General features: G+C 35.4%; 2 protein-coding genes across 9 annotated transcripts in view; one reads left to right on the forward strand and one right to left on the reverse strand.

The window, feature by feature from the left end:
* The window catches only part of pip (pipe), a 63,082-nt gene extending 49,846 nt beyond the window's left edge, over positions 1–13,236 (forward strand). For all 5 annotated transcript variants that reach the window (XM_053750288.2, XM_053750285.2, XM_053750287.2 and 2 more), the window contains exons 4-10: positions 1,814–1,899; positions 2,860–3,079; positions 3,608–3,746; positions 5,413–5,569; positions 8,481–8,605; positions 8,979–9,133; positions 10,953–13,236. In XM_053750288.2, the coding sequence (XP_053606263.1) occupies positions 1,814–1,899; positions 2,860–3,079; positions 3,608–3,746; positions 5,413–5,569; positions 8,481–8,605; positions 8,979–9,133; positions 10,953–11,170 (1,100 nt within the window). In that variant the 3' untranslated portion in view covers positions 11,171–13,236. The remainder of the gene's footprint in view (positions 1–1,813; positions 1,900–2,859; positions 3,080–3,607; positions 3,747–5,412; positions 5,570–8,480; positions 8,606–8,978; positions 9,134–10,952) is intronic.
* Positions 13,237–13,642: 406 nt separating this feature from the next.
* Positions 13,643–18,134, reverse strand: part of Gbs-76A (Glycogen binding subunit 76A) — a 32,599-nt gene continuing 28,107 nt past the window's right edge. For all 4 annotated transcript variants that reach the window (XM_053750284.2, XM_053750283.2, XM_053750281.1 and 1 more), the window contains exon 2: positions 13,643–16,442. In XM_053750284.2, coding sequence (XP_053606259.1) covers positions 14,820–16,436 — 1,617 coding nt within the window. In that variant the 5' untranslated portion in view covers positions 16,437–16,442 and the 3' untranslated portion in view covers positions 13,643–14,819. The remainder of the gene's footprint in view (positions 16,443–18,134) is intronic.

Genomic DNA, 18,134 nt, shown 5'->3' on the forward strand with positions numbered 1-18,134 from the left:
AGTCTACCCGTGTACTAAATTTCATATATAAAAAGTAACAAACATACACACATTCACAAACTTTCGTATTTATAATATTAATAGGAATGTCGGTGTCAAACCGCGTAATTGTTTTTTTTAAATTAACGTCTTTATTTATATTATAAATCTACTTTACAAAACAACATTGACTATCAGACTTTTTGACCAAACCCTACGAGAATCTCGGACTTTCGTTATAAAAGTACCCTGTGTTAATCCAAGTTATCAGCTACCTCAAAAAATTGGGGCCGGCGTTTGAACGTGAAGAACTAACAAACTTTGCCTGTATAATATTTGAATTCGGAAGAAACCAAGGTTACACCATTACTGCCACTTCTTTACGTAAAATAATATTTCAATTCTTGTCAAAAACTGCTAGCATTTCGGAACGACTACTGCTAAGAGAAATTAAATTAATAAACATTGTTAAGTTATCCAAAACAAAACAAATACTTAATAGGCTAAAATCTATTACTTAGACTCAATTAAGTATGTTCTGCTAGAAGGCTTTGTAAACTGCATTCTTCTACACACTAAGTACCTAATACTTCAAATAGCATAAGCACAGGCATCTCGTATATCCTCAGCTGTGGATTTGTGGTTTAAACCACGCGTGCGTGTGCCTTTCTCATCTCATCGTTGATGATCGATGCCCTATCGAGTGGTAAATCGATATTGAGTTGATAGCGAACTAAATTATTGCAATAGGTACCTGCTGGCAATCATTTCGCTGATCGACACCGATCACTTTCCAATCTCATTACAACTTTGTTTCTTTTTGTAGAAAATTCTGTATGAACCAATAATACGAGTACAACTTAAAATTTGTCCCGAATCATAATGAAAGCTCAGGAAAGGCAGTATTATGTAAACTGCACTGTTACCCATTCGAGAAAGGCAATTTCCATAATAGTGCATTAGTAAACCATAAACATAATTTAGACGTGATTTATGTGCGAACGAAATTTATAAGTATGAGGATTCTGAGCTATATTCCTTTATGGTTCCCAAGGTTGCTAAGTAAAATAAGAGTAAATAGGTATTTTCTCGAAAAAACTATTTTTCCAAAACATTTAGGTACTTTTTATCAAACAGTATAGAAAATTTATCAAACAGTAATGAAAATCTACATGCGCCCTTTATTCGTATTTTATTTACATGAATCATTAACTTGCTAACTAATACGCACGATACTAGTGCTTTCAATATAATGCTAGATAAATTTATTCCATATTAGTCAATCGCAAATAAATTCTACTTATATCAGTACAATGCTGTTGTAGTTCCCATTAACTTACTTATGTTTTCCGTTAAAACAACAAAGCTACCGTTAACGAAGTCACCGACTATCGTATCGCTTCGGTAATCAAATTAACATTTTTTATTTGGCTATTAACTGTTAATACTTCATTCGCTAAGGTAGGTATTGCAGAATTAAATTCCCGAGATTGCGCGCTAATATTTTGCCCGATTAGTTCCGGAGTGGAGGCGTCAACCACAGCAAGAGTTTTTTTGTGATAGCATGAAATACTTTTGAATTGATTATTAAAACAGCATATTCTATGTGGATTAATTTTTTTTTTGCAATATTATCAGATTTAATTATAACATTTTAAACTATTTGTCACTGACCATCAATTTTTTTTTAAATATAGTGTACTCATAATAGTTTCCATAGGTCCCATAATAAAATATGAAAAATCATATAAGGAAGACAAACCCTTAACCTAAAAGCCTCATTTATCTATTAGTGATACTAAATAGAAATTCAATTAATTGTTCTTTCTTCCAGGACAAACAGACCGCACAGAACACGGATTTGCAACAGCACAAGAATACAAAGAAGCTCTCGAGGCGATACGAAGGAATACTGGTGTTGTAAGTAAAATTTAAAATTACATATTAGATAGACTTACTAGCGAAATGGAGAAAGCGGACCCGGGGCTCCGACGCTCAACGGCTGGGGAAAAAACCGGGAAAACTAATTTACTTGGGGTGCGACCGGTAAAATAAATTATCTATCTTACCTGATTTTATTGAAATTCTGTCGGTCAATATATAGATCAATAGATAGACTAAACTAAATATAAACTCTAAACCTTACCCCGCTAAAGACAGCTTTTAAATTTCGCGACTCTTGTCTCAGTCTACTCCGTAAAAAATAAAGACGTTTATCAGTATGAAACTATGAACAAGCACTGATTTGACCTGACCGGGTTCGATCGCAAGTCACAAGTCTAGAACTTACTTTGAGGCTAACATAGGGCTAACTCAATCCGTGTGACTTGTCCATATAATTATATTGATTTATCTCTCAAAGTTCTACAAAACTGTAATGAATAGGCTATTACACACTCTTACTGTCTTGTAGTGACTTATCACACCTTGATGAGGAAGCGAGGAAGCCATTTACATCGCACGTTTACCCGTTGAATTAATAGCCTATTACCGCGCTATTGTCAACTATACGCACTACGCTCGCATGCTACAAAGAGGTGTTAAATCACAAATCGACTGTTATATTATCTAGACGGAATTACTACTGTAAATCATTTCCAATTTAAATATCTAAGAATCATTATTATTATTTACAGCTTCCTTTAAATTTAACAGTTACGCTATACTCTCCCGAACACGAGTTCTACTGAGAACTGACGTTTCGTTACTATCACATAAATTTAGTATTATAATTACTAGCGTAACTTTACCAATAATGCTCGAATTGCAGAAAAGAGTTATAAAACATCAATATTTAGTTACTTAAAAAAAGAAGTCGGAAAAATCTTTTGACAATAATAATCAAAGAGAAAAAATAAACAACTCCTTTTTTTTTATCAGGAGCGCAGTAAACCACAGCGAACTCTAGAAGCCGAACCAGAAGATTCGCAGCAAGACATAGTGGATGAGTATGTGGATGAGCTTCTAGTTCCTGAACCTTGGGAGCTGAACAACACGGCAAGGGCTGGAATTGATCTACTGTTCTTCAACCGAGTGCCCAAAGTCGGCAGCCAGACCTTCATGGAATTATTACGGCGACTGGCGTTGCGTAATCAATTTGGTAAGACAATCTTTCATTGAGCGTTGTCCCAATTTCTTCCTTTGTCGTTATGCTGAAGTTGGAGCCCAGGGTCCAATAACCTACTTTTTCTTCCCACTTCGCGCGATAAAACTTAATAACTTACAATCTTTTAATGATAATCTTATGTGAGCTCAGGCCCTTAGGAATCGAAGTTATATAACTGTGAAGACAGTCATAGAAAGTTAAACTGACATTTATTTTACATTCAAACGCCTATACCCTGTGCCTACATCATACCTACAGGCATACGTAATTTTTAAGTTTGTATTCTTCTTAAGTGATACAAAATATTACACTGACGACAATAAATCTGGTAAAATAATTTCACTAGGATTCAGTTCTGGAAGTAGAAACATTTTTTGTATGGAAAGCATTTAGTGGTAATAAAGTAATTACCTAGTAACTAGCAATTCAGCAGCCTTTCACTGTCCTAAACTAAACTATATAAGTACTTAACTAAAAATTCTCACTGCACAAATATTGTAAGTTTTGCCACACCTATTCCAGGGTTCCACCGCGACGCTGTGCAACGAGTGGAGACCATTCGCCTGGCCCCTCCAGACCAACAGATTCTCGCTAACTTGGTCACCGCATACACGCCACCCGCCTCGTACATCAAACACGTCTGCCACCTCAACTTCACCAGGTAATACGGAACACAATCGCTGTGGACAACAGCCGCCTGACTCATATACTTAGACCAATATGTTACTGCACAAACGTTTACTAGATAGACAGAAAATACTACTGCAGTTTATGAATTCTTTCTGTTAGATTGATGTAGAATGGTCCTCGAAAATAGATGATAATGTAGTTTTAAAAGTCAAATTGGTAATTTCACTTTGGACATACATAGGTACTTATCTAAAACTAATGTGCTCTCCGAATCACGGCAAGTTTTATGGAACGGAACTTTACGGAAGACTGATTCAGTGGTCAAGTATTTCTTTCATTAAATATGTAAGTAGTCTTAGGAACTTCATTAAATGTTTCACAATTTTCTTCACCTCCATAACTCGGTTATAAGAACTATATAATTTACGAGCCCTGGTCTGTGGTCTAGCTAACCACACAAGCGTCGTTCGCTTAACTAGATAGAGTAATTATGTGATTAGTAGATCAGCATGATTGACTTGTCAATCATCATATGTGTGTTTCTGTCTAAATTATGAAGAAAACTTTGATGTATAGTATGAGTTAGAAGGAAAGATCGAAATAAATTGTATTTTATTGAGTACGATGATACTAGAAATAGTTATATAGGTATGTAGGTATGTAGGACTTAGTAGCATCACGATTTGTTCTGAAATGACAATAATCTGTGCGCATCTTTTTATTGTAAGTCGTACTAGTTATTATTGAATACTGGGAATAAACAGTAAACGAGTGTGTAGTAAATACGTTTTCCAACTGTCATAACAGAACCTGTCTCCACGTATCGGTATCAGACGGCAAAAAGTAACCTAGTTAGTGTTGCATATATTAAACTTAATCAATTCATTCAAGAAAACCATTACATATTCTTTGAAATTTAAAAAATTATAACTCTACGGTACTTAATTAGATAAAAACGGTAGTGGATCTTTAACTAGTTTTTGTACTTTCATTCTTAATTCCCAATCAATTTATTTTAATGATCAAGATCTAAATAGTTAAGTAAAAGTTCAAAATATGACCTTATTATAATATATCACCATGGTCTATGCGGAGTACCTACTAATTCCATGGGTCTATGACGCACTCTTTACTGCCATGTCTTACATCAATCATGAGTATTGATTTGCGGCTCATGTGATGCATCAAGTACATTAATTGTGCGGATGATTAGCCCGCTCTTGTTAACATTGATTGTGGCGCGGGCACGTGTAAAACTCGTTCAAACAGTCTATTGTTTAAGTTCTGTTTTCTGACGCGCAAATAACGGGCGGATAACTAAGCTCTATTACATCGCGTAAGTTTTCCACACTGTTTTATATCTGTGGTTTTCCAACATTTTTTCATGATAAAAATTGTCATTTTATTTTTAAAGGATCTTGTCAAATATTAGACAGGTTTGACCGCCCACTTTTTGAAATCTTACGAAATTATGACAGAGATTAATGAATCGAAATAGCGGGCATCCTTGAAATACCTACAAAATTTAAGTTGAAGCATTCTGAAGCAAGCTCTGTCTGTACTCTATCTAATTGTATTATTCTCAAATCAAACTGTATTATTCTATTATTTAGATTCTAAGACTTTTGCGTTTCCGAGTATTGTCTTATTTGTCTGAAATTTGAGTTTGTGATAGAAATGTATATTAATGCTTCTAGATACGGGCTTCCCTCTCCAATCTATGTGAATGTAGTGCGGGACCCTGTGGAGCGCGTAATCTCGTGGTACTACTACGTGAGGGCGCCCTGGTACTACGTCGAGAGGAAGAGGGCCTTCCCGGACCTCCCGCTACCCGACCCCGCCTGGTTGAAAAAGGTAGGATGATCTCTAGTGATGCTACTGATCTGAGATGTTTCGTTGTAGCGTAGTCTGATGAGTTTAAAGTCCGAAGAAGAAACTCGGAAAACATTCAAAAGATTCTCTATAATACAATACACCACAGGAGGACTACTTCAGAAAAAGCTAACAGGTAATATAGAAAGCGTTGCTTAGGTGACTAGCAGAGTTTAGATGAAGATTGCATTTCAAATTTCTTAAACGAGCCCACCTGGTCAGAAATATATATTAAGTGAGTATCTCAAAAAATTAATCATAATCATTGTCAGAAGGCAGTAGACTAAGCAGAGGTAACCTTTTACTTACAATGGATTTGTATTGATTTTTCATGATTTATGATTGTTCTTGTGCAATTCATCGATTAGGTTGTAAAGGCCCTCAGCCGGTGTCCTCAATCTCCGAATTAATTTGCCGATGTGATCGTGATCATTGATTTTTTTGAGTTAATCGCCGCTGTGCATCGAGATTTCGTCGTGACCAATCGATCTGAACTTTTGACTGTAGATCTAACGGCATTATTTGACATCACGCTCTAAATAGGAATAGTATATACCAAATACAAAGAAAAAACCAGGTGACAAAACAAGTCCATCTTGTTAATTTGTTCTATTTGGTGAAAAAAGTGTAAATACTTTGCAACTTAGCTTCTAGTTATAGATTTCTATAAAAAAGCGAATAAAAAACACTTCGTGCATGAAACACAATGCTTGTTTTTCAGCTAAGTAGGTAGGTGTCCACTTGGTAACTCCGATAAAAACGTCCTATCCAACCCTGCCAATTACAAGTGATTCACGATCGCGAAATTTTACGCTTTTTATTTTAGATCTGTAGGGCTCCTATGACATAGCAAATCGGATGATAAAAAGACTTTTTTTTCGTTGGCTGTATAAAGACGGCCATTAACCGACAGAGAGTCTTCACTGTACGTTTACTGATACTCGACTTACTATACTTTTTTATAAGTTTGATTTCGATAAATGCAACCTATGATAGTCATAATTAATGGGGGGCAAAGTCTTTTATCAGAAACTAATGGGCTTGAAAAATGCACTTTTTATATAAAAGTGCAATCTAGGCAATGCTCAAGTGGTGCACTTGACCTCTCAGTGAATTGATTGCAAATCGAGTTTCTATACTTAGGATCGATCCTAGATAATAAACAGTTCAGGGAACCATCGCAACACGACTAAGCGTTTGGTGGGTAGCGCTACAAAATAAAGAGAGGTTAGAAGAAGAGCAGTAATATAAAAAAATAAAAATATGATATAAAAGATCTGGTATATAAAAATACATAGGTAGTTAAAAACTATACAGTCTAATTCTTAATATTTACTACCGAATTTGTAACATGAGAAACTCTAGGATCTGACATTTGGCATTTTGTAAAATTCTCTTATTATATACACCGTGAAGCCCGGGATCAGCGTAAGAAATAAACCTTAAGAAGTTGATAATTCAGCTGTGAATTCTTCTTATGATAACCATAAATAAGATTACAAATGCGACGTGATTTGTAATCATCTTTATTTATGGTAGCACAGACAGACACATCTATCAGCTTCATTTTTATGCCCAGATCGCGGGAAGAATGCTTCACTTCTTATTACTGCATACAAAGCAATGAATAATGCGTTGGTCGGAACGAATACATTATTTATTAGCAACAACAATTTTAAAATAGCTTTTTGTTTGTTTTCTTACATACCGTTAGATATTAGATAGTAACTGGTATAATAATGAAGAAGTTAAGGTCGTTAAGTTAGACGCTTTTATTACCATCAAGTAATCAATCAAAACAGATAGAAACATATCTAAGACTTACTACAGAGTATATTTCTATAGATCAGACAACGTGTTTATGCAAAATTCTGATGATCGTGAAAGTAACTAAAAATAATATAGTTACTTGACGAAATTGCTGTAAAAGTAATACAAACAAGTAAGTAGGGAATACAAACAATAATTAAGAAATTGCATTTCGCCAATTAATCAAAATGAATATCGTTCTTTTAGGTATGTTAAGTACGATCGTGTCAACCATTCATTCATTACGTACGATAACCAAATTTTACAGTTAAAGTTTAATTATAAGTGCTTCTTCAAATTCATAAACTTGGAATGTTTAAGTTTGTGAACTAGAAGAAGCACTTATTAAGTAGCAGGAAGTAGGATAGTAGCATTTACATTGCAGATTTTTCTAGTCAATTGTTCGCCTATTGTTATTGGCATTGTGCAAGAGCTGGACAACAATAGGTAGATAGGCGTAGTTTATATGCTTAAGTAAGTAGGTACTACTTGTAACTCGTGTGTCGTTCGGTTAGTGGCCGCAAAAAATAAATTAGTTTTATGCACACAAAAAGTTTGACGTTTTAATTAGGGTTTCGAATAACGATCAGTAATAGGCAGATATACTTGTAGGTGATTTGTCCGTAGCATTGTCTATCGATACTACCGCTATCTTTTTGGCAGGACTCTCTAATGACGATATATCTGTATATTTACAAACAGGCTGATAGATATTGATGGGAATTGATTCAAATACTGACAGATAAGTTACCATTAAGTATAAAGAGGTTATCAATAAGTTTTTATAAAAGTGGTGGTTGACCTGCTATTTACTAGATGTGGTTTTCTTTGTCTGTATGGTCCTGTTGTAACTTCTTCTTAGTGTGCCTCTCCAAAAAAGGCTAGCGATTCGATGTTCAGGTCTGTCTTAGCTTGAGATTTTTATAATAAGTACCTACTTGTTTGGCAGAACAGCTCATCCGAGCTACGCTCTCTTATCATCCGGGCTCAGCTCAGCTCACCGGGCTTTTCTCGAATGTTCCATATCCTGTCTCTTTTTAGTAATTTCAGCCATCAATACAACATGTGGTGTAATGTATTTCAGGATTTCGAGACGTGCGTATTGAGCGGCGACCGCGAGTGCCGTTACATCGAGGGCGAGACACATGAGGGCATCGGCGACCATCGCAGGCAAACACTCTTCTTCTGCGGACACGAGCCACAGTGCACGTAAGTCTTTTACTCTTATACTCGTAGTAAAACCACTTGCTCGGTTGATGAGGCACTCCTGCCAGGTAATTAGAGTATGTTCGCTCTTCGAAAATTACATTCACTTTGACACAAACAGTTGCCGATATGTTCAAGAACAAAAACGTGAAATACGTTCTTGTTAAACAAAAGGCAAAGATTACATGGCGGGACCGTTGAAATATTAAAAATGTAGGGTGAGTTGCACGTTGGTGCTTATAGTGATGTGATGCTGAGACAAAATGACGCACTTTACGTTACATGTCTTAATGTATACAGTTCTTTCATTTACTTGTCTTCATAAGTCTTTTTTGTCTATGGTCTCTTCGAGCTGGGTAATCCTTTTCGTCCCCAGGCCATTCAACACAGAAGAGGCGCTCCAGCGTGCGAAACGCGTGGTGGAGCAGGACTACGCGGTGGTGGGCGTGCTGGAGGACATGAATGCGACGCTACTGGCGCTCGAGAAGTACATCCCGAGGTTCTTCAGGGGCGCCACGCAACTTTACTGGGGTAAGTTTTGCATAACAATACTTAAGTATTTATAGACTCAAACTCTTTCTCTTTTTTTTTCTAATGACAGCTAAAAATCAGCGTTATGGCTTATAAGCTGCGATCCATTTCAGCATGATCTCAATGAAATGTGTATATTTTGCCGAATCAATATTTCTTTCTTATTTTGTTTATTTCTTTCTTTATTGTCAGACCATCGGCACGCATATCATCCTTCACGATTTCAAACTAGCCACTTCTTTCACTACTATTACTTTCATTACATCATTCATACATTACATTTTTTCTTCACTCGGTATTTTCCAGCAGACATCAATCTAATCTATACCTTCATCGTTCTATTGTGACATCTATGTTCCGGGAGATATAATAATGAAAATCAAAATAATTATTTTACTAGACAGCCTTTAACGCGATTTACTTTCGGTTGGACTAGGATCTTTCCAAATATTATTTACTTACTCAATTTAACCTCACGAGACGTTTCTTTCACTGAGTATGAGCGCCTACCTCAGTATGCAAAGCAATATTATTTTCTGTGATTTCTCTGCGTTTCTACATTTCCCACGATTGTATTACCGGTCTCATGTCTTTTCAATTTTTTGTGTGCTTTGTATCACAAATAGTAATATTATCGTATATTTCCCGTATAGAACAGTAGTAAACTAGTTTCGAAGCAATGGCATTGAAAATAAGTGAAATTTCATCTGTAGGTACCATATTAATGAGATTAACTTTTACTTACTTTCAACTTCCTGAGATAAAATTAACAGGACTTTTATTTTACTGGTAAGTCTAATGGGAAGAAAGACTTTTTGTGAACATGTTTGCAAATTATTTAAACGAAGCTATTTAGACGAATTTGGTACATGAGTGGAATAAAAACTGGAGTTACACCTAATGTCTTAACGAATTCACGAATAAATGTAATGATGAAGGCAAACTTAAGCAGCTACTTGTGCCAAAAATGTACTCAAAAACAAAATTATCGCTTATGGCTATCATTTCTTTTATTAAAAGCCACAAAGTAAACAGAGTTTCTGGTTAGAATTATATTATTGGTCGTCACGTCTTAATGTCAGTTCATAGTTTATCACATGTCACATATACATTGGTATGGTTAAATTGTGGGTCAATCATAATCAATCCCTTATTTTTCTATTGACCACGTTACAAAACACGTGATCATTATTTATAGGTACATTTTGTTAATCAACTAACAGATGCCCGCGTCTTCGTTCGCGTGAACTCTATGACTCCAGTGAATTATAAATGCATAAATACGAAAGTACGGATGTTTTTATACTTAGTTATGACAAACCGGCTGGACGGATTTTATCAAAGATTATAAATATGATCCGTAGTCAAGTCGTCATCGAAATTTAGGTCTAAAATGTTAGGTAAGTATATCATAAATCATAATCCTAAACTATTAAATATGTAAGTAGGTACCAAGTCAAAATCTGCCTTACTGTTATGTTAGAAGAACCAATTCATTTTGGATTATAGTTATTGTAGTTTTCATATTTTATATGAAAATCAAAAAGAACGAAAATCCGTCTAACAGTTTTAGCGTGCAAGATTCTCATCTTTTAATCAATTTGTTTCATGCTCCAACTACTCGTATATGCAAAATTTCATTAAGAAGCTAATCACGCTTTATCTATTCGATTAATCGTAATATTGATATTTTAGTTAAACGTATAGTTAAAAATGTAGTAACGTACCCATGGAAAATTGAGGTGAAGTCGCAAACAAAAGCTACAATTGTAGAAATAAGTACAACAAAAATTACACAGTCGCCATATTCCATTCCCAGAAGAGTTGTCGACGTTCAACCGCATCAACCGCAACGCCTTCAAGCCGCCCGTGTCGGAGGCGGTGAAGCAGCTGGTGCGCGCGAACTTCACGCGCGAGATCGAGTTCTACGAGTTCTGCAAGCAGCGGCTGCACCTGCAGCTGCGCGCGCTTCGCGACCCTGCCAGCGCGCCCGCCAGGAAGCGGCGGACGCTGCACGCGCCATCTAATAGACTTTAAACTTTAATCATGATAAATAGGGCTGTCAATACCTCTTGTAAATTCCCAGTAGACAAGACAAAGAAAACTAAAGACGGGCTAATGTACCCGAATGTGATGGAAGATTTTCCGGCAGATTTAGCGGCAGATTGGGCTTTGTAAACAGGGCACACGGTGAGGGACAAAAGATGTTAGCACTCTTTCTCTTCTCGTGTATTTGTATCTTGTATGAGCGAAACGAAAGATATGAGGAAGTGTATACTTTTCTCTGCCTATGGTATATATTTCGCGCGAATTTATGCGCGTAATAGTAATGAGCTGTGTAACTACGCTGCGCGTACTGCGCGACCTGCCATACTGTTACTAATGACAGAAAACCAAGGACACTGCATTGGCCATCAGAATGATTTTTGACTTTAATTTATTAAACCTTCAAGCAGAAATAGTAATAAATATATATAAGGAACCTCTGGTGACCTAAACTATTAAGTTCTATTATGTCAAATCAAGTGTTAGGTGAGCAAAAAATCAAATATTCTAAGAATTAAAATGTATGCCTCCTTAGTTACTTAGCGTCTCCTTGTATATTGCCAAGAAGACTAACCATGGATACTAACGTTTAATTAAATTATTTAATGTATTTCCTATGTACGTAAGGATCTTAACATGAGTGGTTAGTGCAATATTAACAACAAAGTGTATTAATACTAGTCCAACAGACTGGACTCTAGAATTAAGTTGTTTTCTCTGATATGCCGTGTACAAGGTGGAATTTTTTAACTTCGCTGAAGAAAAAATGTACAGACGTCCACTTATCGAAATCTCTTGTTTCGGATTAAGTAGTTTAAAATGGTTCGACAAATTATAATTTAAGTAATTTAAATAAAATTATATGTAATAGCAGCTTCCCTAAGTCCGCCAAATATCGGCGAATTGAAAGTTTTAATAGCATTTTTACATTTTATTAAAAAAATGTAACAACTTAATTCCAGTGTTAAGAGCACATTCTCTTGAAGTAAGGTTATAAAATTCTATCCTCTGTTTGTAAATATGCTAGGTTACTTATACAGAACATTTTTATTATGTGGTTATAATTTAGCCATGAATTAGTTGAGGCTATAAATTAAATAAACTTTATACTTATTTTAATTCGTAGGATTAAAGGAACATATACTTACATCACATTGTACTCTTCTATGTAACCATAGTTACTCTTCCGATACATATATAAATAATTACGTTCTCTCACCATTATTAATCCTGTCCTGTTACCTATTTTTATTTTTTATACCCTACCAAATATTTGTGAATTTAAAAATCATACTATTTAATATTTTTATTGGGTTTAAAATTAAATATCTGATAATTATTTTTTTAAATAATTATCAGATAATTATAAAGGTAGATTACCTTGAATATTTAATATCTTCCATGTTAGTTCATATGCGTCGAGGCAAATCAATGTATATTGTTATTAAAATTAGTATTAAGGATATTGTTTTATTTAAAGAGTCATTGTGTTTTGTGCACATTTCATATCGATCTTGTATTAGATTAGGAAAAAACAAAAACACAAAATAGATATTCTACTTATGTTGTGAATTTCTTTAAATTAAAACGCCAACAAAATTTTGTGAAATTGAATATTCTGATTTGAAGAAGAATAAAATGTTGTGATGTAATTTTTATTATTTTTTTTTATGTGTATAAAAGCTATTTGATTTCCCAGAAATAATCTTGCTATACCTAATCATGAAATCTGTTTACAACTTGTAAAGAAATATTTTTAAGTTAACAAAATATATTTAATTTTAGATATACCCAAGTGTTAAACGGAGTAAACAGATTATGACGTATGATATAAACGTTTATATACAAGTGAGTAATACCTATTGTTCTTTGTTAAAAATCAGTCTACAAGCACAAGATTATGTCTTGTTTATGTTTAAGATAAATTTATCTGACTGCGGAGGTGAGACCTCCTCCTCCTATCTCATTTTCTATTTTTAAATGTCATCCCAGAAATTGTGATATAAGTAAATTCGCCTTTAGGTATTTAAATAAAGCGTTTATGATATTAACAAGTTGTTTGTAATTTTCAATTCCGAATTATGTTTATAGCCTTTTTATCATAATATGCATTAAGATATCTACCTACTTTTAATATAATATTACAATAGAGGCCTTTTCACTAGGAAACGGATTTCTTACCGATTACATTTTCTTAGTATTGATTATAATTATATCTAACTGATAGTTTTTTTGTATTTTATGATGATAATATTGATTATATTGTCAGATTTACCAAGTCAAGATAGTGACCGTCGTTATTTCTATCCTTAACTGCCGCTGCATCATCTAGCCCTCGCCAGCTAGCCCACAAACATTTGGAGGTGCTCGATCAGCATGTCTGTTCATAAAATGTGTATGCTACAGAACTGAAATATACTTCGATTAAATATATATAAAGATTGGAAGTGAAACTACATGGTATAAAAATTTATGCACATTAATTTATTATTATGTAAGAAATTAAAATTAAAACAGGTGTCAAATATTGAACAAAGTTTAATAGGAGAGGCAGCGATGTCGCAATTCATCACGTAGTATAAAATTAATATGGCCACAATTCAAAAATTCAGGTACATAAAATATATAATAATATAACGGCCTAACAAATATTTCAATTTATTGCTTAAAAATAACAATAATTTAAATTAATATAATTTCAAAATAGTCTTCTATATAAAAAAATCTCAAACCGAATATCAACAATTCTATTTATCAGTTCTTGGATAGAAAATTGTGTCATGAGTTTGTGTTGTTAATATAAAAATAGGTTCTAAATGTATTCAGTTCATAACATTCATATAGTAATAGTAATATAAAACATTTATAATTGTAATCTTTAACTGTTACACCTTTAACGTCATTCAGCTACCTACATTATGAAAATAACTGACTATAAAGGCTTGCTTCAATAAAAATTCAAAGGACGTTGACGTTGTAAAGATTTAACAAAGGTTGATATATTTTTAATAATTTTATCTCAACATGATTAAAACTATGAATGATTGTCTACATTTCATTAAGACATCGTGTTTACCTAGATGATGCTTAGCTGCATTGATATCGACGATAGACCTAGATATAATTTAATACATAAGGCTAGTAGTTTTGTATAAAATCGTATTAAAATAATGTAAATACAATTCGAATCTCATTCGCACTAAATTATTTACAGTAACAGAAGAGTGAGGGCTCGCTCCGCGCCCGCCGCCAGACCACTCCTGAGTTGAAGGTTTTATGCCTTCGGGGACAATATTCTACAGTCTAATAGTTCACAAATACTAAACGAAAAATATAGTTAACTCCAAATATCTATATTGCTGATGGCACTCTGAACGAGATGCTAGTTCGTTGATTTAAATTTCTTATCTAACTCCTAGTCTACTTCATATCACAAAAATAGTTTACAACTTTTAAGCCTCATTAAACTCCACGCTCACTCTCGCCTTACAAACTGACAACAGTTAATATAGGCACAGGAATGTGACTAGCAACGGGTGACTCTCACGGGGCTCCGCCGGCCCGCTCGGCCCGTTCTCGTTCGCTCGCCATCGACCTCCCGATGCTGGCTTGTTCATCTCTTCGGACAATGCTCACAGTGTCAGTAGAATGATGGATGCCAGTCGACGATCGGGTGCAGAGGCCCCGGAGGCGACTGCTGTATAACTGTGTTCATACCTAATGCTAAACAGTCGAAGCAGTAGTTAGCGCCGCTGTTATTATCCCAAAACTGCTGTCCTTTGCATTGGAATCGCACAGCGATTTCTAATCTCTGCCCAGATGTTATAGCAGGTGCATATAAGACATATTGGAAGCGATCCGAGTAACCATCACAAGAACCTTGCACATATGTAGCCTGTAAGTCCGTGTAGGTTTTCCATCGGTTCATAGTGTATCGAATATGTACAGTTTTGTGGAAGTCCAAGTTGCGCACCCGCACGGAGCCGCACACGGTCACGTGCACGCCGTCGCACACTCGCGCACTCTCAAGGCACACATTTTGCAATTCTAGTTTTTCCGTAACATCACGAGGTAGCTGAAATAGAGGAACCAGCGTAAGCGAGCCGAGTCTAGGCTGTGGCCGCACTGGAGGAGAACTTGCCACGTCGCACCCAGTGAGATCATCGTATGCAGACGTAGGTATAACAGGAATTTCATCCATAAAAGTTTTGACATCTGCTAAGTCTAGACCCAGTACATCAGCAAACCTCACAATTTTTTTCCTTCCTGGTGTTCCAGGAGGCGTTTTGCCTGTTTTAAGTGAGGAACAACGTCGAACTCGTTGAGGTCTATAATCTTCAATGTCTTCATTGTCTTCAATGTTGATTTCTGCAGACAATAAAGATGGTTCAATTTCTGGAACAGGAGATGTTTCTTTCTCGTTAAGCACTTCACTGGTTATAATTTCTAAACCGTTCGTTTCTTTATTATCTTCTGTACAATTTTCATCATTATTATTCGTTACTATTAAATTTTCTTCATTAGTGACTTCCGCTTCCGCAAATGACAAATTTTCAATGCAGTCCGTAAGATCATTTTCCAATCTATCATTTTGAAAGACTTCATCGACAATATCTGAGGGTTCACTTTTTGCAGATTCAAATTCTGAATCACTGTCTAAGGTAACACTCGTAAGATTAGGTAAACTGAGACGATCCATATCCATCACCGGAGACATTGTAGCATTATCGACTTCATCCAGGCTATTTTGTCGCGCACAACCCTCAAAAGTAATAGCTGAGAACAGCCGCTTATCAGCATGTCCATTTTCACGAGGAGCTGGTTGATGTTTTATTGGTGATTCAGTATAAAAAGCAGTGGAGAATGTGAATCCATTTTTTATTTGATCTGTTTGCATAGTTTTCGTTTGTCCCTTGATATCTGGATCGGAATCAATATCGTAGAAAGGTGGTTCATCATCATTAGTATTTCGTTCGGGAAATGGGGCGTCAAATTCATCCACGGGGCTGGACGGACTCTCGCATTCGATTTCAAAATCGTAGAAGGTGTCGTGGTCACATTGGGCGGATGTGGCGGGACGATGAGCAGCGGCATTTTCTTTGGTGAGCCAGCTGCTCTCGCCGTCGTCGTCCTGTGGCGCGCCGAGGTTGCGTAGACGCGAGTGTAGGTCGCGCGCGAAGGCGGCGGCACGCCCGCGACACGACATCGGCAGGAGCGACGTGAGACCGCACTGTGAGCCCGCACGATCACCGTTCATCTGCGTCTGAAATTAACAAAGAAACCATGTTACTACTACATGCATAATATATAATGTACTTAATTTTAGTCACGAAAGGTATATGTATTACTAATATATAAGCTATATGTATTACTAATATGATAAATGATTTTTAACAGTCTACATAGTGGGGATCATGGCCTTTGTAAGTCCCATAATGATATTCAAGAGCGAAAAAAGTCTTAAAATCCGCTCAGCCGTTGAGGCTGAATCGTAATTGAAGAAATCTCGGATTCAAATTCAGATTAATTTAGATGCAAATTTTTAGTAACAAATTTAAGCATTCCTTAAAATATTTCATTTAGTGGGGGTGTTTATTTATCATTTTAATTTATCAAGACTAAGTTAAATGTCAAGTGTGAATGAACTTGATAAGATATCGAAATAAAACGAGCTAAAACCGTGTGGTTTTAGCTATGTCCACTCATACCAAGATAAAATGTAGCTACGTAATTTGCATGAATATCTATTGATAAAAACATCATGAAAAAACAGCTACTTACAGCGATTTAAAAATAAATAAGTAATTAATATCATGTAAATAAATGAATCATCGCAATGTTATCAAAGTAGTCACTGAAATTATGAGGCTTGACCTCATAGTAGATATAATACCTGGTAGATATAATACCAAATACTTAGGTATAATACGGGTATTAATAATATAAAAAATATAATTGTTCTTGCTTGCACATTTCTATTGGATATTGAACATGATGATATATATCATAAAAATCTACATCCGTTGCCCGTTTCAATCAAAACATTTATGTGCAAATTCGTCCAACGTTACAGCTTTTAAGAGTTGGCACATACTCATGATCCCATGCTGTGCCAGGCTAAAATTGTACAAACTAAAATAAAATATTTAAATTTTTCGCATCTGTTTCGAGAAAGAGAAAATCTCTCTGCCTTAGTTGTGGCAGCTCGAAGGTCACCGGATGATCTATTTATGTGGTAATGACACTACGAACTAGAGCGTAGCCATGACCCCACCGACTCAGTGACGTTATGCTCTAGGGATACCCGAGTATCGATAAAAACCGAAATAGAAATCCAAAAAATACCTATATTATTATTTTTTTATATTCAATGGTGATTAACTAATTTTAAGGTTACATAAAGTTAAATACCCATTTTCAGACTCGCCATGGACAAACATATATTATTGACCCAAAAGTTTTATGGTTCCTCCTGAAATTGCTCTTAATTAACTAGCACAAACGGCGAAAATAAATTGATTCACGTGACAGTAACAGCTGGTTGACGCACTTCACCAGACTTTGCCTAAGTGGAGATGATAACATCGAACAAAAACAATCCGATTCAATCAGTGTCGAGCGTCGTCGGTGCACCAGCAACAATAGCAGTTTAATTTAGGATATGATATCAAGTGATACCACGATTGAATTTCATAAGCAACATGTTCGCGGGGATCATACAAACAAGACAATTGTAACTAAGAACACGTTCACTTACTTTTATTTATAAAAATCTAAATGTACCTACTGTACAATAGATAACCTAACAACAAATTATTCTCAACTTCACGGAGTGGAGTTAACAAAACATATAACTCACATCTCGCTGGATTGGTGAGATCAAAAAGGCACATCCTCATAGCTAAGTAAGCTATGAGTCGAGATCCTAAAAGTCTTACAGTGACCTCATCATCAC

This window comes from Plodia interpunctella, chromosome 10, assembly GCF_027563975.2.
Source record: "Plodia interpunctella isolate USDA-ARS_2022_Savannah chromosome 10, ilPloInte3.2, whole genome shotgun sequence".
In the NCBI taxonomy this organism is placed as follows: domain Eukaryota; kingdom Metazoa; phylum Arthropoda; class Insecta; order Lepidoptera; family Pyralidae; genus Plodia; species Plodia interpunctella.